At 44.3% G+C, this 25,964-nt stretch overlaps 2 protein-coding genes across 10 annotated transcripts in view; both read right to left on the reverse strand.

Annotated features, from left to right (window-relative positions):
- Positions 1 to 1,192: 1,192 nt before the first annotated feature.
- Positions 1,193 to 7,206, reverse strand: srsf7a (serine and arginine rich splicing factor 7a). Of its 5 annotated transcripts, none has more exons than XR_015118218.1 (9): positions 6,945 to 7,203; positions 5,723 to 5,953; positions 5,369 to 5,542; positions 5,154 to 5,246; positions 5,023 to 5,064; positions 4,751 to 4,795; positions 4,073 to 4,171; positions 2,715 to 3,214; positions 1,193 to 1,376 (listed from the first exon to the last, which is right to left on the reverse strand). XR_015118218.1 is itself a non-coding variant. In XM_086216746.1 (9 exons), the coding sequence occupies exons 2-9, from the start codon at positions 5,944 to 5,946 to the stop codon at positions 1,310 to 1,312; spliced, it is 813 nt and encodes a 270-aa protein (XP_086072872.1). In that variant the 5' UTR covers positions 5,947 to 5,953; positions 6,871 to 7,206; the 3' UTR covers positions 1,193 to 1,309. The 5 variants fall into 5 exon arrangements, 4 of the variants coding, with proteins under 4 accessions (XP_086072872.1, XP_086072871.1, XP_086072873.1 ...); XM_086216746.1 differs by having other exon boundaries at positions 3,146 to 3,214; positions 6,871 to 7,206; XM_086216745.1 differs by having other exon boundaries at positions 3,146 to 3,214; positions 6,945 to 7,205.
- A 630-nt stretch (positions 7,207 to 7,836) lies between these two features.
- Positions 7,837 to 25,964, reverse strand: part of slc8a2b (solute carrier family 8 member 2b) — a 132,804-nt gene continuing 114,676 nt past the window's right edge. For all 5 annotated transcript variants that reach the window (XM_086216753.1, XM_086216750.1, XM_086216752.1 and 2 more), the window contains 6 exons: positions 22,530 to 22,633; positions 21,573 to 21,590; positions 17,617 to 17,741; positions 14,959 to 15,058; positions 13,555 to 13,830; positions 7,837 to 12,442 (listed from right to left, as the gene is read on the reverse strand). In XM_086216753.1, the coding sequence (XP_086072879.1) occupies positions 12,066 to 12,442; positions 13,555 to 13,830; positions 14,959 to 15,058; positions 17,617 to 17,741; positions 21,573 to 21,590; positions 22,530 to 22,633 (1,000 nt within the window). In that variant the 3' untranslated portion in view covers positions 7,837 to 12,065. The remainder of the gene's footprint in view (positions 12,443 to 13,554; positions 13,831 to 14,958; positions 15,059 to 17,616; positions 17,742 to 21,572; positions 21,591 to 22,529; positions 22,634 to 25,964) is intronic.

Raw genomic sequence — 25,964 nt, forward strand, 5'->3', positions numbered from 1 at the left:
GCACGGTTATACAGGGGGGTTATAAATATTTGATCCAAAGTACACTCATGACCATCTAACCTGGCTGTGCTTCAAATGTCAGGTGTAATTCTGATTGCCAACAGGCATGTAAACACTCAAGGACAGAGTGCCTGAATGATCAGTCACTGTCACGCACTACTCCAAAGGAACCGCTGGCACTTTGTCCTGTTCTTGTTATTTGGATCAACAAGGAATAAAATTTCCCTTCGGGTTGAATAAAGGTGTCTACAGTTATAATCTTTACACAAGGAAACGCATGGTCAAATCTGACGAACTTGTTCATGGTTGTTGGCTGTCAATCCCCACTGGGGATATTACTGATGTGGTCCGCTCTCGAGTCCACGACAGGAGGAGTGACAGTTGATGGAAGCGCAAGTCAAGTTCAGAGGAACCCGAGGGACCTCCGACTGTGGCCCCACACCAACCCAAAGCAACAGAGAACCAAAACTATCAAAACACAATCCCTATCTCGTGATCCTCTGGCCCTGAGGTGCACACAGGACAGTGACGACAAATCAAGACAACTATGGTATACTGAGATTTATTCCAAAATAAAACTGCCACTGTCTTACCATATAAGCCAGGAACAGAAAAACAAAACAAAACAAAACAAAAAACAGTAAAGCAGCCATTCAAAATCAAACCTAAGCACTGTATACAATTTAAAAATCAAAATACACAGGAAGAAATTTGTGATCAGCCCATTGGGGAAAAACTATTCAACACAGTGAAAATCTTTGTGGAAAAAACAGGGCAGTGCAGCACAGAAGCAAAGAGAAGGAATTTGACATTACAAACGAAGAAAGGCATGCGGGCCGGGACTACCTTCTTATGCTGTTTGTGGGGGAACATGGTTGACCTCAAACTCAAAATAGAGGAGGGAAATCCAGGAAAAAGCCGTTTCATTTTAAAGGAATAAAACAAACTGTAGGAGCTGCTTAAGTCACTGTTAAAAGTCAATTGCAACACACAGTATCACTTTAAATACTGCAGATGTAACTTCTTATACCACCTACAAGACACCTGAGAACAAAGATGTCTACGCAGGAGCTTTTAAAACAATTCTAAGCAATTGGTTTTCTTTCCGTCCCATTGACTAAATCTGCAAGAATCTTGAGACTGTGCGAGGACTCCAGCCCTGAGGAGAAATTAAATTCTAAGACTGAGACTAAACCAACAAGTACAAAAAAAAAAAAAAAAAAAAAAAAAAACACCCCCAAAAAACAGCTGCAGGGCTGTAAAAGCAGGGAGGGGTTCAGGGTGTGACTGTTAGGGACAGGGGGAACAGTTATTCTTTCTTCACCCAGTCGTCAGCTGGCGTAGGGCTTCGGGTCGGACTTGCTGAGCGGGAACGACTGAAACAGAAAAAGAGAATAGTTAGTTTGTTGCAGGGGAGAAAGAAAGAACGACAACTTCTGTCAATACCTCTTTGAAATCTGAGATAAAAAAGGTACAATTTAAGAGTCACAGGTTACATTTATCTTGTCTTTAAGCATTACGTTTGTAAAGGAAGACAAATTTGTAGCATTTAAGAAGACAAATGGCACAGATCAAAAGATACATACATAACTGAACCCCCACGTAGAATAAAAGACTAACGTACGTGACAATTAATCACTGCCTCCTCATGACTACAACAGAATGTTTGAATTTTCAGCTGAGAAATTTAGGGCTTCATCCTTCAACAACTACAAACCCACAAAGGATGAAGGAGGGGCAGCCTTAAGTTATAAGATTACTAGAGAAAACCATTACTATGGTGCTGATTTTCAGTTCCAAATTTGTGGCACAAAAGCTCAATTCACATAGCCTTTCATTCACTCAATCATCCAAGCACTCTCACATGCAGACACCTGGCGCTCCAAGCTAGAGTTGGGTCGATGTATAGTTTTACTAGTCCGGCGTACGACCTCAAACTGCTAAGATTTAATGCAGACCTGATCAAAATTCAGGATTTATTCTGGTAAATTAAAATTTGACCGCAATCTGTGTGCCATGTCATTGTATACTAACTTGCGTAAAGCTCAACACTGACGTTTCAAAGAGAAAACAAAACATTGTTTTTCGTGTCACAGCCATTTGAGGTTGATTGACCATGAGAGCAGATCACGCACCGATGGTGTTTGCAGCAGCAGACGCCTCACACTCGTTGAGCAGTCACTGTTGAGCTCTACAACATCTCCGACAACTACAACTTTACTCTGTCGGCTGGGGAGGTTTTCACTTTGTGTAATCATTCTCTCGAAGGAACTGAAGAAAACAGCAGCACTTTCTCCAGATGATGAACCGCTCCATGTGGCTTTGTACTGCCTTTATTTCAGTGAGTTGGCAGGCTGAAGTCCATTAAACAGCAGTTCCGACTATTTGGACATTTGCGCTCTTGTTCAGTTCCTCTGAGTAATGTCTTAATAGTCCAGGTGTACCGAGCACATGGCAAAAGGGCAAAACACAACTAAAACTGCACCGATATTTTAGTATTTCAACAAGGTCCAAAACCTCTCTGCTCCTGGTTTAGTATTTCTTACGTGTGTTTTTTGTATCAAACCGGACTGAAAACGTCCACACCGGCCCAACCCTCCTCTGAGCATGTTTGTTAAAGGCTCTACAAGCACCAAATATCCTGAGTACATCAAGCTTGAGCATTTTCTTTTACCATCAACAAAAGTTTTTCAGGGGGTTTGATTTTTGGTTACCTTTGGAGACAGTGGCAGAAACAACAAGTACAGAGAAGCGAAGGATGAAAGGACTGAAGGACGGATGACTATGCTCTTGAAGACTGATCTCTCGTCAGCTCTCTCTCTCATTTTCAGAAGCTAAGACAGAGGCCGAAGAACTCTGGTAGGTAGGTAATGGATTTAAAATGTAGTGGTCGAACTTTGAACTGTGTGGGTCGGCCCTCTGGTAGATCTGAAGGCTGGCTGGCTGGGTGACTCTAGTAGAACAACGTATGTGTGCGCGGGCTGATCTCGTCTGAGCGTGTGCGTCGGTTGGACAGACGGTCAGCCATTCACTGTGGGGAGGATTCGGTCGGTAGGTCGACCTCTTTCTCGCTGTCTAACACCAGATGCAGGCGAAGGCTGATCTCAGGTCAGCGCTTAGTCACCCTCCCGCAGGACGTACACACCGCCAGCTGGCAGACCCTGGGCCTGGGATCAGCTGCAGTGTCAGTGCAGTGCTCAGGTCCCACCACACGCTTTAAAGAAAATATGAAAAATAAACAAAACTGTGCTGCAAAGATGCTTAACTTATGTCACACCAATGGTGTGGGTTTGTATGATCAACCTCTATTTTTTTCTTAATCTAGCCACATTCAGGCTGGTCAATTACAATTAAAGAAAAAATTAAACATTTATCATCCTGACTATCTTTGCCTAATCAACACTTATCAATTCTACAGGTAAAACTTCTCACTCTGTCAGTCTAAACTTATTTAGTGTGAAATCAAAACAATGCATGAGTAGAATCTGCATATCATTGGTTGTCTGGGCTGGTTTTCGCCTGCAGGACAGTCTTTCATGTGCTCTCTTTTCAGGGTCAGGTGGGACTGAATAAGGAGCCAAACTGAGGTCGAGTGCACGGCTATGAACACCTTGAAAAGAATGCACAGGAGAGAGGTCAGCTCATCTACGTATACTTCCCTAGACCAGACAGAAGGCACCAAGTCGCTGTCCTCTATAGCCCTCCCACTCCAATACTCTCCAACAGCAGAGGCAGAAGATGTTTCAAGGAGGTCGAAGGTCATCTGGTCGCTCATCTCAGTCGCTGGTCGCAGCTTCTCCCAGGTGGATGGAAAAACTATTCCCTGGCTAGAATAAACCTTGTGCTGACTAACCTGATGAACATAACTGACCCTGGGCTGGAACGCAAGATAGTTGTGGTTTGAGCTGATAACTGACAATCTATAAAAGGATGACCTAGACCTTCCTGGAACTTGTCCCTTTCGAGGTGTAACTAAAAATGTTTCATAAAACCATGAATGGGCAGGACTAAATACTAAACACATTAGACAGGCTGTTTCAGGGAAAGAGAGACATCGAGACTGAGGCTTTACCTGTTCCTCTTGTGATTGGATGATTGAGATCTTGAGCGGGAACGGGAAACAGAGCGTCCTCTGGCAGCAGATCCGGACCGAGACCGAGATCTGGAGCGACTGAAAGAGAGAGTAAATGGTCATAGGCTAGGCTATTAAACAATAAACCTGAACTGAATTTTGACAGTCATTTTCAAGTGGAATCTTAATGAGGGTGATGAGCTTAGAAAGCAAGTTAACACACCAGCAGCAGTCTTCACAAATAAAACAGTCAAGCAGACAGCTGTCAAATCCACTGAAGCTGCTACACTGACCACCACAAGCTTTCACAGCTGGAGGCTTTTTTTCCCATGACTGCATTGAAATAAGAATATCATTAATGTTGTAGTTCGAACAAAGGCTGTGGAGGATTGTGGGCAACGTAAGCAGCGGGAGTGCCTGGAGTATTCAGCCATTGGAAAACTCATCAGAATTCACACAACACGCAGCGCTGGTGTGGCAGGCGCAGCCGCAGCTCTGCCCATGTGATGGAGCGCCTACAGACCTGCTGTGTTTTAAGCACAGGCAAAATTAAGCAAAACTCTTTCTCACTCAAGAACCACGTTCCAGGGACTGATGAATATGGTATGACAGTGTGTTTCTGGTGCAGGGTGTGCAATGTAGATTTGAAAACAAAACTATGAAGCTAAAGCAATGTACCTTCTCACTGGAGTCCTGGACTTGGAACGGGCTTGAGAGCCAGACCTAATATTACAGGAAATAAGGTGGATTTAATTACAGGAACACTGGCAACAGTCAAAGTGTTAATTTCACATGTTGTTCATGGACCCGATCAATCGCTGGCAACAATCACCTGGCTTGACGTATGACAAAAGTTGCAAAACTTTCATGATACAATTCTGCTAGGATCTAAAAGTAGGCGTTACTTGTAATGCTGTGAGCGTAAAACTGAAGAATTGTTCGACTCTTACCTGCTCCTGCGTCTGGAGTAGGATGGGGACCTGCGACGGCTCCTGAAAAGAAAAAGAAAAGTCACATGAGTCAGAGAGAAGCTTCTGTATTTAATAAATGACAGATTGATTGTACTTCAGGTATAGCTTACCGGCTGCGGCTACGGGAACGGGAGCGGGAGCGAGAGCGGTAGCGGCGTCCACGGGACCTGGACCTGGACCGAGACCGTGAACGAGAGCGAGACCTACACAAACAAAGAAAAAGAAATAAATCTAGCCCTATCCATCCTTTAGAATATAGAAGGTGAACAACACAGTAAGTGTGCAGCGACCACAGCCACATGCACAACCAAATTCATCCCCTCACCTGCTGCGACGTCCTCTCTTGCTGAAGCGATAGCAGTCGTAGGCATAGTGGCCCCGGTCTCCACACTGGTAACACCGATCATTGGGGTCAAACTGGCGTCGGCTGGGGCGCCCGCGGCCCTTTCTAGACATGCCTGTTGACATCTCCACACGGACACGGGAACCACACAGGACCCTGTTGAAAGAGACCATGGGGGTACCACAATGTTTTAGCCTTGCAAGGGTTAATAACTAATTTGCATGCAATGCCTTATTGAGAGCATAAAATCATACAAATCTGTTCTGTTTTTCACAGGAAACTATGACTCTAAATGCAACAAGAATTACTTTGGCCTCCTGAAAGAGGACAACTCACTTTCCATCCATGCCTTTCACAGCATCTTCTGCATCCCTAGGATCCTCGAACTCCACAAAGGCAAACCCGGGTGGATTCCTAGCCACCCAGACGGTTCTCAGAGGGCCGTAGTAACTGAACGCTCGCTCCAGTTCCCCCTTAGCAGCGCCATTCCCCAGATCACCCACGTACACTTTACAGTCAGTGGCCCGAGATGAGCTACGGGAGGATGAGTAGTAGGACATCTCTTGGCTGCAGGGAGATTGAGAATTGTCTATTTTATTAGTGGACAACAGATCTACTCATTAATTTACAGAAAACACGTGTGCAGCTGTAGGGAGCCAACATGAGCTCTGGAAAATCGCAATAATTTTTTTTTTGCAGATAATCATTATCTACTGATGTTGTATTATGTCATTTGATGGGTGAATACCAAAATTTAGCGTTACATATACAAAATGTACAAACGTGCTTGTTCATTTCAGTATGTTCAACGTTTACACAACCCCCTTTTCGTTGCAGTTCTTTCTCACTCAACACCTTTTTTTAGGGGGCTTAACAGGCATGAAATCTCTTTGGTTGCCTCTAAGTTATGCAAGTGATCAGCTAATCGGTTAAATGACTGGAATCTTGTCCGTCGGTCACCCACTAGGTGGAACAGCGCCAAGGCTCACAGGAGCGCGCCATAAACGGCCTCACCAGCCCTCTGTACCCGGACATTACTGGACACCTGGAAACGCGGCATTTTCGGGGTACAATACGGCAATAATACATCTGCTGGAATTGAAACTGTGGATACAGTGAAACATGTTGAGATAATCGTCGTGTCCTCGTGGGTAGATGGGTCAACGTCTGCACAGCTCTGAGCTAGCCTCGCATGTACTAATACTGCACTGTTTGGCTCATCACCCCCACGTTAGCTGGTCACGAAGATATTTCGCGTTGTGTGGCGTTTAAAGAACAAACAAGACTGGGGGCGCACTGTGGTCCAGTGGCCCGCTAAGACGGATCCGTCTACACACACCGGAGCGGTTAGCATGCATTAGCAGCCTCTACTTACACAAATACCCATCGCTTAGCTAAAATAACAACCACCAACTAATTTGCGTTTGATAAATTGAATAAACTGAAGACTACAAGTTGTGTTGTGCGTAGCGAGGTGGTTATACCCGGGAAATGGTCGACGGCCCCGCTCTCTGCCCGCTCATAAACAATGGCGATCACACGCGCTGGCTAGCGTTACCTTCTTCCGTTGTTCCGTTGACTTCTGGCTCACCCCGGAGCGGAGAGGAAGCTCGAGCAGGGATTTCACCTCTCCCCCAAACGGTTGGTCTTTTTTGTTTTTGTTTTTATTTTTATTTTTTAAAAAAAACAACAACGAATGAGCTATGTAGCTACCCTCGCGACGACCAACGAATTTTGCACATGTTGACCGAAACCTCAGGAGGAACGAAAAGCGAGCCCGCGACCCAATGGCGTGACTTCCGCACCGGCGCACTGCGAGTGAGACGGCGGAACAGTTGTACTTCCGGTGAATCCTTTAAAACTACAACAGCTGCACGCTAAAAAAAAGGTCATAATTCCACTGAAACAGTTTATTTCAAAGCTTTCCCGCGACCAAAATACCACTCCGTCATTCGTATTAATATAGATCCAGACTTCCTCATGTGACATAAAGCTAGCACTAGAACATGTACTCCATTAGCTTCTGCCTCTACATGACTACATTATTCCTAGATTCAATAGAAAGCTACAAATGAACCTTTATCAAGCAATGTAATTCATTTGACATATTTTAATCATTAAAGCAATTCTATTTGTTATTTGCACTGCCTCTTTCTTTTTTTTTAAATTTATGCAGTTGATGCCAAGTTTTGTGTGCACAAGACAATCGTAAAAAAAATACTTGGGACATCCTTGATTTACACATATTTGAAATAATATAGTTTTTAATTCTTTTCGCTCCTCATTTCTTAAAATCCATGGGCTTGTGGACTGAATGTTCCACTCTGCACGAGTTAACGTTCCAAAATTGCAGGTCCTTGTGTTTTTGGATCAAGTTGAACGTGGACACATCAGAGACAAGATGCTCATTTGGCAATTGGTGCAGGAATAATGACGCAGACACCTTCAGCGTTGAAAATAAATAAACTATATTCAAATAAGGTCAACTTCACTTGATTTAAGACCTTCATTTTTCTTTCAGTAACACATTACACCTCATGCCATTGTCAAAAAAACAAGCTGTCTTTTTTTTTCTCACATTTTTTTCCTGCATTTCATAAAAAAACTTAAATATCATCTTCAGTTAATAATTTATTACACTTTTGAATAAATGTATATGTCTATCACATGATATTAATTCAGTCATTATTTCCCTACAAAGGTTCAGGCAGAGAGAAATGTTCATCATCACAGGGAAAGCTTACAGAGAGACACATTGAAGAGCAAGACCTGGGGGGGGGGGGGGGGGGGCAATGGGAGCAGACGGGGTACACTAACACAGACACAGAAATATTGTACATTAACAAACAAAAGATGACCCGGGGTTGTTTCTAGTTGTAAACATAGCCTCGACACAACAGAGCAGGCTTTTATTTTCAAAGCTCCTAAAGGTAGCAAAATAAATAAGCAATAAAATCCATAAACCTATGTGTGTTTCTGTCCTGGTTGTGTCTGAATGTCAAACTTTATTTCACAAAGAGCCTCTGGTGTTTAGGATTCATACTGTGGGATCCGATACAAGTAACCTACAGGTGTCCTTCACAGTAGACCATGCTGCTAATACACAGGAATTCATCATGCATCTGCATAGGAACACGGAGGGCACGCAAACACAGACACACACTGGGGAGGGATGGGTGAGGAAGAGAGGCTGGACTGCGGGGGGGGGGGGGGGGGGGGCATCACATCTAACTACAGGACAGCAAAGGCTGAAGCCAGACAGTTAGTACAGAAGTTCATGGAAACATGGAACATTGTCCGAGCATTGTCGATAATTCAGCTGGGCCACATCAGCTTGGGCAATACTGGGAATATAATCCGCTCCAGTTTGTAACCGTTGGTGCTGATGATATTCCCACAGTCACAGAATACACACTTGACCTGTGTATGTGTGTGTGTGTGTGTGTGTGTGTGTGTGTATAATTCCAGTAAGTAGTTAGAGTAGGCGGTAATGATCAGACACTACTGACCTGCCTCACAGCTGGTATCTCTAAAATCTTCATTAGTCCATGAAAAACCCCAAGTAGACAATTCCACTGGCAATGTTCCACACTGTTTCTTCATGTAAACATGCTACTTACACTCAAAATAAACTCCTCCTTTGACTGAGGGACGAAGAACTGGCGGAGCTTTACAACGAACACTGGAGAAGGAAAACGTCGTGAGCTGACCTCGTGTCGAAGGTAACAAAAGACACTCCTTGAACTACACCATTCCTCAAGGACCTGCTTCACAGCTTATACGTAGACAAGTAATCTTCTTGTAAATAAATAAATGTCTAAATAAGTTATTTTGTGAGAGGAAATATAAATATCAGACGCAAAAAAGTCAGCAGACGATGTAAATTAGTTTAGTTACGATACACGACACTTCTTGAGCAATTCAAAGGGGATCGTCATCATTGTGGAAAATATATCAAAATCTAATCCTAAACTCTGCATCGATGTCAACTACACTAAACTACCATTACCGATCCTATTCTAAACATTGTTTATAAGTACAAAAAAAAATCTACTGGTTATACCTGCAAGGAAAAGATACAAAAATTGGTTTTAGAAAGGTTACAAACTATACTTAGTTAAGGGAATTGTTTCTGATATTATGGTGTACAACAACAGAAACAATAGATCCCGCTTGTACAGCAATTATCATCTGTGGCTAGAGATTTTGAGGCGCTTTAAAGAAAATGTTTGCAATGCACCTGCAGCGCTACGTCTGTACAAAGTGACTGATGTTAGGCAGTGAAAATTACAGTAAAATTTACTGTGATGAATTTGGATCAAATAGTCCCCATTTAGAAAAACCACGACGGACTTAAATGGTGGAAGCTAATAATGAATTAGTTAAAATCTGCCCTTTAACTTTGCTGAGTGACCTCTAAGTTTTGCTGTTAAAAAGAAATAAACCTGAAACGTTGGGATGTAGATTCTGCATGTGTTTCTGGTTTTTAGCCTAACTAGCTGTGCATTTGAATTTACAGTCTGTATAGCAGCCAGGAGTTTTCAGTAGCTTGTGAGCATTTTTACGTTACTTTCCGCCATGCAATACTGAGCAACACATACATGCCTGGATGGGCCGTGTGTTCTAATACTACTATTATAGAAACAGTATCTGATTTAATGTGAAAAAGACTCTGCTGCTACTGCACAGATATCCTGTACAGTTTTGTTAGCTGTCTGCTTTTACCTGCAGACTGTAAACAGCGTCTAGGGAACATTGGACCTTAGTCCCTTTAAAGAATGTATAGAAAGTCGTAGTATGCGTGGTACTACTGTTGTTGTGCGTTATGCACAGATGGACGGGCAGGGACAATCTCTTCCTCCTGGATCCGGGGTTACAGTACAATCAATTTCAGATAAACAGTTGCGGCAAACAAATGGCAGCCAGCGCACTTTTCTACAGCTGAACGCTTGAATTCCAGGCTTTTACTTGTTGTTAAGGCGTTGTGCGGGTGGCATCATGAAGAAGCATTGTGGTGCAGAAGTGGATCCTGTACATTGCAACCTTTAAACTAGGATCACCAGTAAACCAGGATCCTTATCAGTATGTTGCACACACTCAACAGTTCTGTACTCACAGGAACACTTTTTAAGAAGGTTCCATGAAAGGCGCATTTGTATCCTCAACAGTACAATATTGGTCTTCGAAAGGCAGAAGTGCAACTTTTGACTGACAAACTCCAGTGAGGAGCATTTGTAGCCTTTTAGTTGCACGCTTGTTCCTCGAATTTTGAGTGCGCAGGTTCACTGCTGCACATAATCTTCTCTGTTGGATATTAAAAGTCCTAATTACGTGGCTTTAGAGGCGTCACTGTTGAAAGTAAACTAACACTGTTCAGTCTGGCGTGACCACCCACACGTGTCTGCCTGACCCGATCATGCTACCGTCACAGCAGATGAAGGATCGGTCTGTTGGGATACCTGCACGCCACAATAATGCATGAGTCTGCTGCCACCCACAATGATGCAGTGATGATTAACTGGCTGCCAGCTGGATTCTAGCGAGGTTTCCTGACTCTCCACACACTCGGTGGGTGTGCCATCATATTTTATTCCTTCATTATGAGGAAAATGTCTTTTTTTTCCCCTCTCAGATTGGACCTCTCCTTATTTCTTTCTGCCTACATTAATAGATTTATACAAGAACGGATGCACAAGGGATGTAAATTACAGAGTCGATTCCCTTTACATAGCTGGCTATACATGCTAATGGAACAAAGGTTACCATGGAAACCATCCAGAGAGAAGACACATCAGATTATGAGAGGGAAGTCTGAGCCTCTTCTATGTCACTTGTGGATCATTTTGACTTTAGATTCCTGGGAAAATTCATTCCCACTCAGGGTCAAAGGCTCTTTACACCTTCACAACCACAGTTGCATTTTCCTAAAACTGACCGTTGTCCACCTCCTCTGTTTTTTCTGTGGTAGGCGTCACGGTCTGCCCCCAGCAAACACTACACTCTACTGTATATGTACAAATATATTTACAGTGCATATGGAGAACTTCCTTCATCTACAGTGTGTTAGACAAGTATCACCACACAATTAGTATCCCTTGTAGTAAACAAATGTAATGTTATTGTTATTGTAAACATTCCACTCCTGTTTTCCCCGCAGTGCTGCACCTCCTCAGTGGTGAAACATAAAGTCGTACCAGGAAAGTTGGTGGTATGGCAGAGAGATGAGGAGGAAAGTCCCCTTCCTTCAATGCAATTCAGACTGATCATTTGTCTCAGTGGGCACAGGTTTCTGTCCCATCTTAACACAAACAGGCTCTTCTCTATCACTGATCTGATCCAACCGGACCGCCGCCATCACGATCTCCAAAATGTCAACATCGCAATCGCTTTCTCTCCATCTACCCCTTGCTGCAGTAGCCTTTTGCACTCTTCTCGCCCTTATTTAACACTTTCTTTAACCCTCTGTTATGCCTATAACTGTGTGTGTGTTTTATGATCAGTTTATACATGCATTCATGTAGTGTGTGTGTGTGTTTGTGTATGTGTCAGTGAGCATTTTAGCATCCCTGCATCCAAGCCCAGAACCCTTCCAGGCTGCAGCGATGTATTGGGTCGAGCTGTGTGTGTTTAAGTGTGTGTTGCTGTGGAATATTCCTCCGGAAATTTCTCCTTCTCCCTTTTAGAAGCCACTGATGTGGCAGTAAGCCTCCAGGCTGGAGAACAGGATGTAGAGGAACCACAGACCCAGGAACAGCAGGCTGGTCAGGAGGCGGGGCATCCGGGGGCCGCCGAGCTCACCACCGATAGAGGGGCGACGTCGGAACAACAACACCGCCATACAGATGAACGCGAAGATGGTGAAGAGCGTGACCGAGAAGGCCAGGGAGCCTGGGTCCACCCTGAACTCCTTTCCTTTGACTTTCCAGTACACAGCAGCCACGGACCAAGCCACGCCAATGCCCAGGAACACATTGACAGCATTGCTCCCGGTGACATTTCCAACAGACGCGTCAGCATGCTGGTCCTGTATGGCGGCCACTTTGCTGGCAAAAGTGTCTGGAATGAGAGAAGGAGGAGAGCAGAGTGAAGCCCCTCTCACATGTCCACATGAGGAGGTTCCTACACACTGCTGAGCAGAGGTGGATGAGAATTTACACTTGAAATATCAGCAATCACAATTAAATGGTCCTGTAAAACAGAAAAGTTTACTTCAAGACAACACTTAGGAGACGAGGGACTTCTGCTGTAGTCAGGAAGTCAAAAAGTCACTAGCTGTTTTTTTTTGGTGCCAGGTGAATGCATTCAAATTATATATGAATTCATATTTTTGTCTTTGTCATTTTCTGAAAATTAGTTTAAAAGATGCAGTACATTTGAGTACATTTATCTTTACCTTCATTTGTCATTGTAACAGGTACAACGAAATGAAGCGCAGTCCTTGTTCAGTGCAAAAAAAGACATCAATTTAAAAAGATAGCAGCGCTATAGGCATCGACTACGCGCTACGAAGAAGCCATTCAATCTGTCACATGTTTTATTACTAGCTGGTTTAAAAGCCTGCTCTGTGTATTATCCAGAAAATCTGGCAAAAACTGCAGGTGTAGTTGGGTAGAAATCTAGCAGAGAATAAACATATATAACACAAACACACACAGTTCAGAATTGGGCCACTACTTTCCACTGGTGCGTTGAGGAATTGGTTGATCGTATCTATAAAGTTTTTTTTTTTTATGGTAAGCAAGTATGACAGCAAAACTCAGCCGAAATCACTGAGAGAGCATGAAAGCATCACATCTCTTTGGTGATGAAAAACCTGCCGCACAAGACAAGCCAGACCGTTTCTGCTTCAGGTGTCACTCTCATACTCCCAAACTTGTTATTTAGGGCACTTTTAGGGCATTGGAACCCACGCTGGGCTCACTTACCACGCCAAGTTGAATCACTCTGACTGGATTCACGCTTTATGTGCAAGTAGTTCCCAGTAATTCAGGGTCAATTTGTCCTCCACAAAATCTCCCACCAGGTATGTCTGTCACGCTTTTGATCTCAAATAATTGTATTAATTGCAGATAAATGTCATATCTGCAGGGTGAGTTCTTCTCTGCAGGTTTTGTCAGTAGGAACATTTAATATCAGTCAATAAAGACATAAAAGTTCTGTTCGTTCACCTGGAATAGAGGTTCCCAAGGCCACAAACACAACAGCGGTGACTTGGTCACGGAGCCCCACGGTGCAGCCGAAATGCGACGCCAGATCACCAATGACGGCGGTGAGGAGGCCGATGACACTGATAGAGACGAAGAAACAGGCCCAGCCGTTCCAGTATTCTGTGGGCGGGACACAGGCGAACAGAACCTTCCAGAAGACCGTGAGGAAATGCATGACATAGTCGTAACAGGATGGGAGGTGTTCCTCACGGCCCTCCTCATCGTCGTCGCCATCGCCTGACGGGAGAGAAATAAGAGGACCATTAAATGAAAGCGGTCTCAAGTGCTTTCTAACCAGTAATGTGAGAAGAACTAAGTTTGCTGATTTATTATATACAGACTTCTGCTTTGACACTCAAAATAAAGGACCCTTATCTGTAGTGCACTGGTACATCCGCTAGATGGCGCCCTTGAATGGCCTCTCATTGAGGTGGCAGCCTGCTGTAATAATCAACATTGGAACTGACCCACAATTCCAATAAGAGACAATCCTGAGGTTTCTGCTTCGGCAGAACTGACAGTGAGGCTCCAACCCAAACACAGAAACCTGAATTGGAACGATCCTCAACGATACCACGGATAAGATCAAAGATATTATACTCGCTTGGTTTTTCAGCAACAACTATGACATCGAAATCCGAAGCCCTCAGTGTACAAACGTAAATAATGGACTTTATAATGAAGCAGGAGACATCTTATGTGTCCATCGGTTAAAGATGTGACAACTATTTTTTATCTTTAACAGCTAAGAAATGTGTGTGCGCACATCCGCCGAGGTGAACTCACAGCTTTTATGCTCTTCCTAGAGCTGCAAGCTTTGATGAGCAGGCCCTTGTACCCATGAGCGAGAAGCAGACTGAAGCTGCACCCTTAAGCTAATATCACTTTCTGCAGCCACTAGGTGGTGCCAGAGGACGTTTATCATGTTGCTGTATTTCACATTAAGACAACATTTTAATTTTCATGTGACTCCAGCGGGCCATGTTGTCATGGTAACACTTTTTAACATGAGCGCTCGAGTCCTCACAGCAACACGTCTCCAAGTTCTTGAGGTGTTTCTATTCAAATTCAAGGTGGGTCTGGTCCAACACGACCACCAGGCGGAGTACGTCAACGTGAAAAAAAAGGAGCATGTAATTTCCCGTTGCCACCAGGTGGCGCTATAATCCACCCAAAAATTCAATGGAACGTTATTTGATCGCCTCCACTCCCCTCCATCCTGATCCTGAGGATGAAAATTGGCCTCATTGTTTTTCCATAATCCTGCTGAGAGACGCAACTGCAAACATGATGGTATTTCATGATATTTTGTCAGCCCTAATGAAAATTAGGACACACACACACACACACACACACACCGCTCACCTGCACTCACAGTGACCGCCTCCACAAACTGCTCCCTCCAGGAATGCGTACCGATGACCAGCGCCAGGTTGGTCTTCTTAATGAGCTTGTCAACGGTGCTCTGCCAGACGGAAGCACAACACACTTAACAACCAGACAGAGGCGAGGAAACTCTCGCTCAGGTTACAGACGGGGGCTCGTTAGCGGCGCTGGATGGGCTGCAGGCGGTCCCAAGTCTGAGACACCATTAGTTCAGCATCCTTGAAGTTTCAGGTACATACAGAACCATACCAAAATAAACAAGCCTGACAAGATCTGATCTCCTGGGGAAAAAAAAAAATCACTTGATGGAGAGTATTTTAGAGAGAGTTTAGAGATGTGGATCAAAATGTAATTCAGCAAACCAAGACAAGTCCGCGTCTCACAGACAAAGAAACAATCAACGAATCTGAAGACAAATTTGACTCCTATTATTATTCGTCTTTCGTTGAACGCTTCAGTAAAAACGATCCGTGTGAGTTGCTTTTGCAGCAATAATCCTGTCGTGGAAAAAAGGCACTTTTCACCAGTCCTCGAATCCATGAACACAGAGGTCCACCTGGTTCTGATCATGTTGACATGATTTGCTCAGAGAAACACGCCAAGTACCACATTAAAGATTGCGCAGAAATATATTTCGACTAAAGGGTCAGTGTTTCTTTTGGCAATTCAACTTTCTTTTCAGAAACAGGCGAACATCTTTTTAAACTTCACTCATCCCTTGTTGAATTAAAAAAAACAACAACCTTTTCTTCTACCCAGCGTGCCAACTACTCCCTCTAGTGCTGGCTTTTTGTTTTGTTTGTTTTTTTGCAAATGAGTAGAAACCATCTATGTAAATGACTAATACAAACATCCATGCATGAAGAGATGCATCCAAACGTAAATATTTGCAGCTGTGGCTGGAGTGCGTGAGGTTTACTCTGCTACCTGCTCTCCTTTGGTTTATTTGAGCCCACAGGAGGCAGCTGCACAAAACATCGATCCCTGCTTCACCGAGTGTCAAACACATTGAATTGTCCCAGCGTCGGTTCGCTCTGCCCAATAATCACTGGAGACAAAGCCAATTATATTCCTACATGCCGTCGATTGACTTCATAATGAAATAGAAGATGAGAATATTGAATTCTAGCCAGCTGTGTTTGGAGGGGTGATGTTACAAGGGGCTCCCATTCATCTCTTACGTTGACGTTCATTCAGCGCTCCCTGCTTTGTGCCATCGATCTTTAGCACGCTCTCTTGACTTTAAATTGGCTTAAAAATCTTTGTTTGTTTCCTCTGTGTGTTTGACTGTTTCATTTCCAAGTAGCTTACATCAGGGCACACACTGCTCGCTGGGATAATTTAATAGGTGTGCGCGCCATGACCGTTGTGTTTTTGAAACGCAAAGAATAAATCACGTGGCAGAGTCTGTCTGAACGAATCTGACCGCTGATTTCTCGAACCAAGCCGGTCCACTGTGATACTGAAGCACTGAGTCTGAAACATGTTTTCATTCAGAGCGTCTATTTCACGCTGACCCGGGTAGCTTTGCTTGTTAACAAACTTCCAATATTTTCTCACAATATTAAATGTGTTTTAACTTTTTTTTTTAACTTTATGAATGCCAATTAAATGTCCAAATAACCCAAAATAGCTTCAGGCTAACGCTTTGCCTTCTAGCGATGTTAGATTGAACTTTTGAGGCTCATAGTTGGACATGTTTTTGGGTTTTTTTGGACATTGCTTTTTTTTTTAATAATTACAATCAGCTGAGTGTGTGTGTGTGTGTGTGTGTGTGTGTGTGTGTGTGTGTGTGTGTGTGTGTGTGTGTGTGTGATTTGATGGAAAAACTTGTGTAGGACAACCAAAATCTTAGGGCCGGTTGTAAAAACCTCCAAATATGAGCAAAGTCAAACTGAGCGCTGCACCATGAGTGAACGGAAGTTTACTTCGATTCCACTCCACCAAATCAACCTGACTGCTTGGCGGCAGGTGCGCTGTGTTGACTTGTGAAGCTTGTATTTGTTCAAATACGCCTGAGCCCAGTGCACATTTCAAATATTTGGAAAGCCCACAGCCCACTTGCTCAGTCTCATACATGGTGGCGGCAGAAAGGCAAACAAGTCAGTGGCCTGTGTGTCCCCCGAGAGCTCGTCCCCAACCCGGTGGTGTGATAAGGACACCTCGTGCATTTTTAATAAGTCAAACTAACGTTAGAGCTGCTAGCTAAGAGCGAAAACTCTGCTCCACTCCAGTGAGGGTAGGTTGTGGTACGTAAATCCAGCCGGCAGTTTGAAAGTCCCAGATTTGGCTTCAGAGATGGAATGAAGTCATACTATCCTTGGATTACTGCATTTATACTTACAAAATACGTCTGATATAAATTCTGATTTTTAGATGAGACGTTTAGGTGTTGGATAGGCAGAACATACATAAACCTTTAGTTTAGCTTTTATTGACTGATCGTTTCTAAAGGCAATAAAGTGAGGATTAATAAACTTTAAAGCTGCTGTACACGAATAACACCCTAAAACCAGGACTTTAATAACCGCCATAAAAAAAAAAACAGGACAACTGCAGGTTGCTTGTGTGCTGCTGAAAAAGGATTTTTAAAACTCTGAAATACAAAGATGGTGTTCTTCCTGTTGAGAGCTGCACCTTGAACTCGTAGGACTCTTCAATGACCACCTCCAGGCGACTGTGCTCCCCGAGGATGGGCTTCCCCATCTCCGCTATCCTCCGGGCCTCCTCCTCCTCGGCGCTCATCTGCCCCTCCGTCCCCTCTGTGGGAGGAAGGGAAGGGATGCAGGTTTGAGAAGGACATGTAGGCGGAAACTTAAAAGCTCTACATGTATCATTCATAGATTCTGAGTGAGAATTTCGGTCTGAACATCAAGTCTGACACGCAAACATTTGCTTTTTTGGTGTTTTGGTCATCTCCAGCTAGGCTTTTTGCTACAAGGGGCGACCATGAAACAACAGAGCCGAGGAGGAGCGACGGATGGATTTGACAGCCTGGTGGAGGAGCGACGCACAAGCTAACCAAAGCACATTCAGCCTTACCATCTAGAACATTTCAAATGGGACGAAACAAGACCGCAAACTCACGAATCAAGTGGAAAGTTGGGTCACTCCCTCTTCGCCTTCTAATCCGACTACTTTTTGCAACCACACTCGCCCCCTGCTGGCCATTAGGGAGAATAGATTTTAAGATTTCATCCAAGTTGGCTTCACTTATCGGACCAGGTTTCATTGAATACCTCACAACCTATTTTTTTTTGTGCGTGCATGTGTGTGTGTGTTTGTGTGTGTGTGTGTGTGTGTGTGTTCAATTTTTCCCCCCAACCAAGACTCTTTTTCGTAACGTCCTTATGGCTCCAGCGTAGAGAAAAGGCAGAGCCGCCTGCAGCCTCAGATCACACGATAATTTAATCCAATGGGCAACTGGCTACCATCAAATTACACCCTCTAAGACTGTGTTTTTTCACCCTGACAGGCTGAGATTGTTCTTATGATTGTGTGACAACAAATCTGTTGTTTTCATTTTTGTTAACTGCAGATAGTACAGTTTGATAGTGTCTGAACGCATCCTTGTGAGAACAAACAAATCTGGCTAAAACTGCTCCAAGCTGTTAACAAAATTGTACTTTTGTGTTCACTGACTGTTTCTTTCGCCGGTGGTCTCTGCACTGACGAGTTCTAACAAATTGATAATGTGCTGTGGTTGGCCGCCTGCCAAAGTACATCCAGTACGATGCAGACGCAGTCTAGACAGAATCCAGCCTCACACTCGGTGTTGCTCACCGCCTCCTCTCTTGCCAAATCAAGACAGAAAACAAGCCAACAAAAGAAACGTTTTAAACGAAGAATTTGTTTCTGACCTCGGAGAACACGACAGATCTTGCCGAGGGGATTATTAATACTGATGACGCCTAATGGAGCAGCTCCAGCCAAATCAAGAGCATTGAGCATAGCTGGGATTGTATTACAGTGAAAAGCCTCTTTTCTGTACCAATGAGAGGGTGTAACACTGGTGGTCCAGTGACTCATCGAACCAGACTCTGTGTGCGGCTTCCTATCTGCTCTAAGTGTCATTTCTCCGGCTCAGCAGTGAAGGGAGACAGACACAAGCAGAGCGGAGGGCTTAATGGGGGAATGAGAAGGCAGAGATTATCTCCCTCCTCTCTGCTGCAGGGCTTCCCACTGTCAGAGTCTTGATGGTAGTCCAGGCCAGACTCGTAGAGAATATAGGAGCCAACCGCCAGCTCTGAACACCACATGTAAGGCCGACCAAAGAAACAACGGCAATGTGAATTAATTAGGACCCTTTTTGCCGGTTCAACAGCAACACAACGGGATTTCTGTTTGTCAAAGTCAGACGACCTGGAGAAGATCTGGAGTAGAAGGTGGCTGGTTCCAAAAACACCAGACTTCCCCGTAGGCGACCTTGTTATAACATCGCATTTCCCAACCAGTGCTGTTCTTCCCTTTGAAATCCAACTTCTGAACCACGTGAAAACACCTTAGGAAGCCGTGTAAAGAGGTCGGAGGCTATTCTTGTATGAGATCGGGGCCAGAAACTTCTGTGACTTTTTAGAATTTCAGCCAAAAAAACCTGTGTGTGTTCACGCAGGGATGCTCTGACACTGTTCAGCTGATGCTGAGTTTGGAAAAAACAAAACAAAAACACAACACAAGCACCTACACTGTCCTCCATGCTGCTATTTTTACAGCTGCTTAACTAAAGATAATACACTCTCATGCTGTTCGGCAACATCTTTCACTTCTTTCCGGTGTGATGGTGACAGTGAAGGCAACTCCTCGTCTCCTCGCAACGGTGAGTTTAAAGAGAGTTTACCCGAGTTTAAATAGAAAACCCGCTCATACATGATGTGTGCAGTGGGTTAGTGCGTTATACTTCTAAATTCAGCTTGAGCTGCCTCAGTGGACGAGTAAGTTAGGGGTCCAGACAGGCAGCAAGAGGCATTTCAGTTGTGAAAAGTTAGATTTTTACTCGCTGTGAATTTACAAAAAAACCCCAAAAAGTCCTGAACATGATGTTGCTCATTCTTCCTAGAATGCTCATGTGGTCGGACGGTTTTGGCTGCAGATTCCCTGTTCTGTTCAAATACAGCAGCAGCTGCTGGGGGAAGATTTGAATTCCATTTGTGTGTTTTGGATCCGTCACTTTCTTTCACCTCAGAAGAGTTCCAGCTGGAAACTCATTTGAATTCAAGTCAAGAGTCGTCCTCAGGCCAACACGTGTCAGCCCCTTCCCATGAAATTTTAACTTGGATTCCAGCGCTCCATGTGAACATCTCCAACGGAACATACGACTGCTTCATCATCTGTGAATATATCACAGCGTTCACGTCAGTCTTCCTTCCTCCCTTTATTTTACATCACATCAAAAAGCAATCCTTCCCTCCCCCCCAAAAAAAAGAAAAATCAAGTTTTTAAGTTCATCCCATTTACGATTTATTCTGCCCCCTGTAAGTCCAGGCAGCAAACAGTCATAAATCTGCATCAGCGCGCGACGACAGGACACAAAACAATCCTGGAGGCTGAAGTGGGCGACTTATTTGTAAGCATTTATTTCCTAACTGTTCCATTGTGTTGCCCTGAGACTCGGACAGAAACAGACAAATACCCATTGCTCCCCCAAGCAGGGTTAGATGAGAGAGGCCGTAAATGTGAGCCAGGCCATTATAATGCGGGTCGGAGTAAACAATGTTCTGGCAGAGAAGAAGGAGGACACTGCAGAAAACACAACTGCAACAGAAACAAAGCCTGGCATCTGCTCAGTTTTAGAGAGGACAAAAAAAAAAAGGTAAATACCGGACGCGTCTTTCAAATTCATCCTGCTTTAATTCTTCAAGTACGATTCCCACCATCGTTACACGCGACTTCATGATGAACCATCAGGTGCTGCTGACTGACCTTGTCAATCTTCTATTTCCCAAAACCTACGAACAGACCTCCAACAGACAAACTTTCTCTATCAAGCACAAATTCTCAGCTCACGTCCGTCTGTCCAAATGTACTGCACATTTAGTTCATTTTTCCATCATGCTGTAGGAAATATTTCCTGGGATTTAAATGGAAATATTCTCAAAACTATCTTGTAACTTAAAAGAAAATGACAAAAAAAAAACCCCAAAAAACTTCCATCTGCGCCGAAATATGATGGGCAGACAAACCGACGAGACGCACAAAACTGCGTACAGAACACAAATGGAAGATGATTGCGGGGATAAATGGGTTTCTCTGCAGAATTGCATGATTACAGGCTAGAAACCTACAGAAACCGGAGCAGAACAATGTGACATGAGGCCGGTGTAAACATGATGCTCCAGTAGCTGGTGCATGCTACGCAGCTGACTGCTGAGCAGAACCTGCTGTTTGACTGAACGTGTTTTATCTTGCTGACAACGAGCAAGACAGAGGCAGCAGGGCAAACACAAACATCTATTATTCTCTTTCTACATGTGCTGTTGCTTCAATCTATGAGGCTCACACTTTAAAAGGTTGCAGGTTAAACACTGTCTGGCTGGGGGACAAGATGGAGCCGTTTCAACAGTTCCATGGAGGCAAGAATCAGAGGGGGGTCTTACCTTGGTTGAGCAGCAGCGCTGAGGAAGACAGAGGTGGAGAAAAAGAGTTTTAGTGCGACAGCAACAATGGAATCACAGCTGAGACTAACAATGAATCTGGTGTTACAGAATCCTCTCTGGAACGACAGAAACGCACTCAGACATTAAGTTGTCTTGCAACTTTTAAGTTGTCACATTCACGCTGCCACTTCGTCTTTTTACAAATATCAAATCATCTCCTTCAATTCTGTTCTTCCACTTCCATCTCAGTGTTTAACACTAGCGAACACGTCGTGCGGTGTCGGTCCCCTGACAGGTAATGGATGAATGAGCGGGTGCAGTGATTCCTGTGATTGATTCTTGTGGGTAAAGCAGGTCACTGCAAGCAGCTGAGAACTAAAGAGACGGCTGCACCAGAGGAATACGTCTGCAGATGGGAGTAGCGGTCCAGACCGGAGGAAGAGACCCAGCGATGTCATGCTTTCATCATCAACCAAAGCTTGTGGTAACAGGTGAGCAAGTGTAGATGGAGTTTTACCCTCCGCTCATGCTGTTAGCGTTTCCTTGTTTCTTACAGAGGAGTGGAGCGGGAGCTTTGTCTCAAAGTAAAAAGGAACTTCTGAATACATTTAAGGTTTAATACCTAAAATAAGGTCTGCTGTACAGGAGCCAAAGACATTTTCATGTTTTGCTCTACGGCATAAATCATGACAGGGAACACCTCGCTTGGGATTCTTTGTTTTAACGTGTCTTTAAAAACGGCGGTTGCTGACAAGCAGATGAGACAACGAAGTTTTCTAAAAGTATTCCCATCGAAAACGGAAGAGGAAACCAAGCTAGTTGTGTTGACGTTGAAGTTGTGTGTCCATGTTGTAGTTCTTTCATAACCTAATGTCAGCTTTGTTCTTCCAACCATTGTGTGTAGCCTGAAAGCCCACATTTGTGATGCCGGTGGAGAGTTCTGTGCCTGGTGGATACCTGAGATTCCTCTCTTTAGCCAGCGTGGCTCCTCCAGCACAATGAAGAAGTTTTCGTGTTTTTCGTATTCTTCATCATCGATGATCCTCACTTGGAGAGTCTGACTGCACACACACACACACACACACACACACACACACACACACACACACACACACACACAGAAAAATCTTTTTTTAACAGGTTTGAAAACAAATACAAAATCTTGTGTATTTTTTGGAAGCTCACACACACAATGTACATGCAGCGGGGTTCAGGCTGTCCTTGGCTGGTGTCAGCCACCAACCTCAGGGCCAATAAAGATAACTAATTGACCAACCACCCACCCACACCCACACCCACACACGCATGCTACACCCCCCATACACCACCCTCCTCAGGACAACTCGCTGTCTAAATCAGAGGGGAAGAGAGCCAGGTACAGAGCGAGGACACATGATCAATAATTTACCCGGCAGGTGAGCAGCTGAGGGGGAAGGAGGGTTACATTGTGAGCGCAAGAAGAAAAGACAAGATGAATAAAAGGAGCGTAAGAAAAGCAGACAGAGAAATAAAGGGGAATAGACAGATAGGAGCTGCTTCTATCTGGCCACATTAAGGTTGGTGTCGCATTTATATTGTCAGCGGATCCCATGAAAGAACAAAAACATCATAACTTGTCTGATGTTCAAAGCCTCTCCCTGCTGTCTGTGACTCTCAGGCCTGAACAATTCCTCCTGTTAGATACACTCCTGGCAGTGGGATTCTGCATGTGAGTCACAGCAGTGTTTGCAATCGTGATAATGAGGGAAGACGTCGACCACAGTGGCTCGTTTAATTGTTTGATGAACAACAGCGCGCTGTGACACTTGGGAACTGGATATCCTGGGCTCAAAATGCACAAATAGGAGCTGTAGCTGGTTTCATTCATGAGGTTTGTTGGTAAGAGAGGAAACAAGGAAAAGTGAGTAAGACAGGCTTTACATCATCATCATCATCATCACTGTGACATCAGACATTTGCAAGGCGAGACAAACGATACCTGGGTGTCAGTGGAGAGGAAAGAAAAGGTGAAGTGATGATGACAAGACCAGTTAGCGTCTCCGAGGAACGCCAGACTGAAATGTCACAACGGAAAGAGAGTAGAGGAAAATAATAGCTGGCAACAGAATGAAAGGAAGGATGGAGGATGGTAAAGAAGGGAGGATGAGACAAGTTATCAATGTGGAAAATATCACATTCGGGGAGAGAGCAGAGGCAAAAAGAAACAGGGATGGACGCTACTGAAGAACAGATGAGGGAGGACTAGAAGAGAAAAAGTGAACCGGAGAGAATAGGGAGAGAGAAAGTGAAAAAGATGAGGATGGACAGATGCGATCGATGGCCAGTCACCCTGACTGGAGGGCAGTGTGGAGTGAGAGAGACAGAAATGAGGGAGGACAGCGTTGAGGTGAAGATGAGCAGACAGAGCAACGATAAAACAGGAAGTAACATCAGTCAGCTCCCCTCATTTGAAGATATTTTAATGTTTTGTTCCACGGCGTAATGCAATCAATGAGTACAGCACTTGTGAATTTGACCGCTTGAGGTCACAGGCTTACATGGCGACGCTAACGAATGCCCAGCAGCATTTTGTTGAACGAGATCGTGCGCTCAGATGTGTTTTCCTGTCGAAGAGGTGATCATGATGCGTGGGTTCCTCCTGACGCTGCACCAGAGCGTCAGACCCTAATGGCCTCCTTTCACTGCTGTCTGTCAGTACATCACCACTCCTCAAAATGTAATCAGAACTGCCGAAGAGCCAAAAGTGGCTGATGAGGCGATGGGGGGGGGGGGGGGGGGGGGGCTTGCGGCCACAGTTGAGGTGAAAAGGAAAACGACATTGTCAATCCAGCGGCAAAAACATCTCTGTTTCCAGCTGGAGGATAAGGAGATGATGACACATACCCAGACGCGCTGACTGGGACATCATTAAGCACTCGAAGAAAAAATTGGAATGAATTCCCCCTGAAGGACAGAGCAAGAGCAGTGACAGTGTCTTCAGAGGTTTAAATCATCTGCTTAGCCGTCCCCGAACACAGGTCTCCATCAGTGAGTATCAGCTGAGCCGCTGGAGCTCGCATCGCACGGGCACACGTCCAGTCCTGTTTGTCACATGTGGAGGATGAAACCACACAAACACACCCGCGTCAAAGAGATTGCGAGAGTTTACTGACACGTGTGAGTGTGTGATGCCAGGATTTGGAACTGAGTCGGGTTTTATGCCATCAGTAAAGGAAAAGAATTGCTTCAGAGGGATTCATAGCAGATAATAACTTCAAACTAAACGTTATATCGCAAAAAAAAAAAAAACGACGCCTCTGTGAGCTCTTCACCTCCAACATCAAACACTGTTGAATAAACGGTGTCCCCTGAATCCTCAGAGATGGATGGATGAAGCGTCGAAGCTCTGAATACATTTTACCACTGAAAATTGTTCATATCGGCCGGGCCGTGGTTCGCTGTGCTCGTGGACCCAGAACTACATCAGCAGGGTCGGTTAAAAAAAAACCAAAGCCTCGCTCCGTACGAAGACTTCAACAAACCTTCCTGGGGGTCAGTCTGGAGGAAGAACGACCGAGACGCATGAAGGGGAAGAAGAGATGGAAGACAAAACCCCATCAAAAAGATGAGGATGACGATGGGAGAACAGTAAAGAGCAGAGAATATAAACTGGGAGGAAGGTGGCCATGAAAACGCCCCCCTTTCTATTTTTCGTCCAAGTTCCCTATCACATCGGCTCCGTTGGTATTAGGAGCATAATGCTTGTTTTACTAATCAATAGTGATGCAGTCTAAAAATAATAATTACCTTTTAAAAGCCTTGCAGGAACCCAGGAGAGCTGTCGCTTCCCTCCTCAGGGGCGTTTCACGCAGCACTCTGAGACTGGTTGAGTGTTGACTTCCATCTTATTAGACTTTCCTGTCTATTATCTGTTCCTGTTGCATCGAGCATGTTGGTGAGGCAAGAATTCCCTTCGGGATTCGTTCATCCCATCTCATTTAATCTCGTCCCATCTCATCTCAAATTTCTGACAGGTTGCTCACGTCATCTCACGACTGGAGTTCAAGAATGAAACAACTTTTTAAGATGGAGTCGTTTTAATTTTAAAGCTGCATTCTAACTTTTTTTTTTTTTTTTTTTTAAAGCAACGACTGAGTATTCAAGCCACACAACCTACTGAAAAACACTCGGCTCCCCTCAGGAAGTTGTTCTGGTTGATGTGCTAATAAACATCTTTGTTGAATTTAAGTTAGACGGTTGTTTTCCTTTTAGCTCCGTTTTGGATTCCAGAGAAGTCCTGAGTTTTTAAACCTCTGGGAAACTGCAGAAGCGAATTCAACTGAACTCAGCTGTTGGTTCGTTGAGGCCGAGAGTTCTGCAGGTGAAATTACACAACACTCCTGCGAGCGATCG

This window comes from Aulostomus chinensis, chromosome 10 (assembly GCF_037954235.1).
Source record: "Aulostomus chinensis isolate RoL2024-O1b breed Wild chromosome 10, RoL_Achi_v1.0, whole genome shotgun sequence".
Lineage (NCBI taxonomy): Eukaryota > Metazoa > Chordata > Actinopteri > Syngnathiformes > Aulostomidae > Aulostomus > Aulostomus chinensis.